We start from the raw sequence: 4,519 nt of genomic DNA, 5'->3' as shown, positions 1-4,519 counted from the left end.
TTTCTTATTAAATATTTTTTAATAAGAAAAATACAAACGACTCTTATAACATAAGATTTTGACTTTGCAGTGGGGCAGACTGGTTTCAAACTTACATATCATTCTCTAATTCTATTTGAAGATGTATGGATCTAACTCACAGACATAAAAGTTGGATCTAGTTTGCATTTTTATTGCATTCACATGTTTTAATATGTGTCGTGTACTTTCATTGGATCAAAATCATATCTATATCCATCACTAGGAGATATGGAAGCGGTAGAATGTAAGCACATACAGTAAACATGGCATAAGCACAATATTTTCGCGTGAACATGCTGTCATTTAACTATATATGGGTTAGAGAAATCCATACATGTACACATGCACATATATACACACACAGACTCACCAGTCTTTTGTCATTGTATATGTTGTATGCTCAAACCCAACATTTAATAAGATTTTGAATTTTTGAAAAAAAATCATTCATCCAAACTTTTTTACATAAATACAATCAGATAAAAAAATTAACTTCAGAAAGGGGAAATTTAGGTGAAATAGTAGACTGGGATTGGGGGACTTTTCCTGACTTATTTAGCACATGTGAAGCACTCAAGCACATGTGCTCACCACACCCCAAATTAAGCACTTGGCAGGTTAAACTTCCGATCCACTTGAATGCATTCATTCTTTCTTGTAAAATAGGCAACTGGAAATGAAAGAAAGCTGAGGGTGGGAGGGATTATTCTTTCTTATAAAATTGGCAACTAGAAATTAAAGAAAGAGGTATTATTCTTTCTTATAAAATCTGCATCTAGAAATTAAAGAAAGAGGGATTATTCTTTCTTATAAAATCGGCAACTAGAAATTAAAGAAAGAGGGAGACCTGTTGTATTTATTCTCTCTCTCTCTCTGTCTCACACACACACACACACACTTGAAAATTGCTCCTCTTCCTCTTCCACCGACTGAGAGACTGGGGAAGATGGCAATTGTAATCGATGCATTTGCAGAAGCAGCCATTTCTAATATGTTCTGGTCTGTAACCAGTTTGTTGAAAGACAAGGTGGACCTCATCCGGAATGCCAAAGTCGAGAAGCTCCAGAAAAAGCTGGAAGGCTTGCAGAAGACCATCAAAGTCGTAGAGCGAAAGCCATTTTTCAGAAACCAGTGAAACAGATATCTGGAGGCAGATCTGAAGGACGTTTTATATGATGCCCAGGACATCATCGAAGGATATGAAACCATAATTGAGCTCAGGAAAAGAGAAAAGGGTTCAATAACTTCATTGAACAAGGAAAGAAAGCCCTGGATCACTTTGTGCTCTCGCTTTAAGGAACATGTATTTGCTTCTTCCCAACTTGGTAATGAAATTAAAAGGATCAACCTAAAGCTTAATGAAATAGAAAAATATATGGAAATGGTGGATTTGTTCAACTGAACACCAAAAGTTGAGAGTGAGCATCCTTTTGGTGGTGAACATGACAATTCTTGAGGGACATCCCATCTCATAGGTACTGCACAACCACCCATGGGTAGGGCATATGTTAAAGAGAAAGTAAAAGAACTCTTGTTTGATGGCTATAAAAAGAGTAGTGCGCTGGAAAAAGATGGTGTTTCTATTGTATCCATTTCAGGTCAAGGTGGAATTGGGAAAACAACTCTTGAAAAAATGGTTTTTAATAAATTCAAAGAACAGTTTGGGAACTGCAGGTGGTGAGTTTGTGTTTCAGAGAAGCCAAATCGTATGGGTTTGCTGCGAAAAATACTAAAGGAAGTATGCAAGGAATCAGAAGGAGAACTTAAAGGTAGCACTTCCTTGAGTGGTTTGTGCACATGATTACAGAGTGAGCTGTGAAAGAGCAAGTTCTTATTGGTTTTAGATGATGTATGGTAATTAGGTTGGTGGATGGGAGAGGTAGCGGACACCCTAATGGGAGGTGCAAAGGAGAGCAAGATTTTGATCACCAGTAGAAAGGTAGAAGATTCTCAAGGAATTGGTGATAAAATGTATAAGTTGACAGAAATGTCTTTGGATGAAAGTTGGAGCTTGTTTCTGCGTGTGGCAAAGATACAAGAACATGAATTGGAGAGTCACAATTTGAAAGGTATTGGGGAGAAAATAGTGGCAAAGTGTGGTGGGTTGCCACTTGTTGTCCAAACGGTATGATCCTTAATGCGTACAAAAATGGTGATGAAAGACGACTGGGAAAGCATTGACAAGAGTGAGATATGGGAAATACGTAGTAGCATTCTTCCTGGTGTCATACTGAACTACGATGACTTGCCAGATTACTTGAAGAGTTGTTTTGTATATTGCTGCATTTATCCAAAGTATTATGACATACAAAGGGGTAGATTGGTCATGCAATGGATGGCGCATGGATTGGTTGAGGAAAAGGAAGGCATTGATGTGGAAGTGACTGCTAACTAATGGATTAATGATTTGCTAAATCGGTGCATGATTGAAGAAAACTAAACATAAGGATCTCTAATTGCATGACATTTTTCATGACCTTGCCTTATATATTGGTGGAAAGGAATATAGCCATGCCTCCGCCACTGAGCACACCTCCCATCTGTCATTACTTGGAATCGATGATGCAGAGCACAAGTACAATGCCTCAGGAGCAGCAAATAAGGTGCGGACATTGTTGTGCGATCCTGATTCTGATTCCAAGTCAGACTTGCGTTCAGTTTATATTGCACACTTAACCAATTTCAAGTGGTTGAGGGTGTTGTCATTGAGAGGATATAGGATGTATGAGTTGCCAAAGTCAATTGAAGATCTTTCACTTCTAAAATATCTCGATCTAAGCTATTCTAATGTGAAACGGTTGCCCAGTTCAATCGGCAGACTCTGTAACTTGCAAATATTGGATTTAAGTGTTAGTAAAATTGAAGAATTGCCCAAGGAAATAGGTGAACTGAGCACTTTGAGGTATCTTGGGCTGAAAGATATAGAGGAATTGAAATTTATAACCGAAGGCCTGGGGATGCTTACTAATTTACGGATCTTGTATAGACTTATTGTAAGCGATGACAAGGGGGATACAAGAGGATGCAATATTAGGGAACTAAAAGACTTGAACAAACTGAAGGGAGAATTGTTAATAGAATGTTTGGGTGGGGGAAGGGTGAAAGTAATTGATGCAAAAAATGCACAGCTTAAGGAGAAGCATGAGTTAATTGGGGTGAAATTTTATTTTGAGGAGCAAGATGATGACAGAGTGGATAATGCTTCCAAAGAGAGGAGTTTGCTGGAGGCTTTGGAACCTCCATATGGCATAGAGAGGTTGGGAATTTATAGTTATAAAGGATATAGGGATGGTATTTGGATACCAATTATGGGGAGATGCAGACACTACAGCTGCAGCGTTGCCCATTGTTGGCAACAGTGATAGGAATTAAATCATTGGAAGAATTGAAGGTCCAAAACTGCCCAACATTGTGTGAATTGCCAAGCATGCTTTCGTTGAAGTCCTTGGAGATTTGGCTGTGTGATGGGCTCAACAAGGTTGGTGACCTGCCAGCATTAGAGTCGTTGACTCTGTCCAGATGCGAAAGGCTGAAGACTCTTGCTAACATGCCTGCATTGGAGTCGTTGCATGTGTACCGATGTGAAAGGTTGAAGACTCACTAACGTTCCTGCATTGGAGTCATTGGAGGTAGAGGGATGTGGCAGGCTACAGCAAGTATCTGATGATCACATGCCGGATTTAAAGAGACTGAAGTTGTCTTACCTGAAGATATTGAAGCAGCTCCCCACTCACCTTCCTTCACTTGAGGAACTGGATGTGAAGCATTTGCCCAACTGGGAAATAACACTTACTTTTATGCCATGCTTAAGAAAGGCGAGTTTTGAAACTTGTCCAAAGGTACAGACAGAAGGCTTGATTTATGCTCTATTGGAGCTGGCGGGGCATGGTGGTCAAGTGACTCAGCTCCGAACGCTGTCACTGAAGAATTGCCGAAGTGAAAGATTGGGATGGAAATTGCTTGAGCAAATGCCTAACCTCATTTGCTTGAAGTTGGATTCAAAATCAGCAGTACTACTGCCATCTTCATTGCCATCGGAGGTACCAACATTTCTACCCTCCTTCAAGGCTCTGGAATTGAGAGACATCACGAATGTTGATGAGGAGGTCAAATGGGGATGGGTGCCTCAGTGGGTGTGGGGTCTCTCTCAACTGGAGGTGTTGGAACTACGCTGTTTCTCTGAGGACATCAGCTTGGGAGGCCACTGGCAATGCCTCCCGAAACTGAAATTTCTGTGGCTTCAAGACTTCCCCAATCTGAAGTCTCTGGTGGATGTGAATAATAATACTCCCCGACAACAACAAAATGAAACAACATTTTCCACCGATGCTCAGCAACAGATCGCCTGCCTCTCGAAGCTTCAACGGTTGTGGATTTTCTCATGTCCAGCACTCCATCTGCCACAGCCGTTAAGAAATCGTCTTGGGAAAAGATTAGTCATATAGATAACATTACTGAAAATCGGTGGCAAATTGTAATTAATTCTTTTAGTAAAATA

The 4,519-nt window shown here is 40.1% G+C and overlaps 1 protein-coding gene across 1 annotated transcript; it reads left to right on the top strand.

Moving 5' to 3' along the window:
- Positions 1–967: 967 nt before the first annotated feature.
- On the top strand, positions 968–4,303 carry LOC116266661 (disease resistance protein RGA2-like). Its single transcript, XM_031647971.1, has 8 exons — positions 968–1,120; positions 1,696–1,759; positions 1,884–2,146; positions 2,523–3,014; positions 3,150–3,312; positions 3,381–3,609; positions 3,668–4,127; positions 4,214–4,303. The coding sequence occupies exons 1-8, from the start codon at positions 968–970 to the stop codon at positions 4,301–4,303; spliced, it is 1,914 nt and encodes a 637-aa protein (XP_031503831.1).
- The last annotated feature ends 216 nt before the right edge of the window (positions 4,304–4,519 follow it).

The sequence above is a fragment of the Nymphaea colorata genome, chromosome 13 (assembly GCF_008831285.2).
Source record: "Nymphaea colorata isolate Beijing-Zhang1983 chromosome 13, ASM883128v2, whole genome shotgun sequence".
NCBI lineage: Eukaryota > Viridiplantae > Streptophyta > Magnoliopsida > Nymphaeales > Nymphaeaceae > Nymphaea > Nymphaea colorata.
This window is presented reverse-complemented; position numbering and strand designations above follow the sequence as displayed.

Bases quoted from the DNA above. Each gene is read 5' to 3' on its own strand.
- LOC116266661 (XM_031647971.1), top strand. From the start codon at position 968: ATGGCAATTGTAATCGATGCATTTGCAGAAGCAGCCATTTCTAATATG. The intron at 1,121-1,695 runs GTCGTAGAGCGA...TGGGAACTGCAG, and splicing joins GCTTGCAGAAGACCATCAAA to GTGGTGAGTTTGTGTTTCAG. The intron at 4,128-4,213 runs GTCAAATGGGGA...TGAGGACATCAG, and splicing joins TCACGAATGTTGATGAGGAG to CTTGGGAGGCCACTGGCAAT.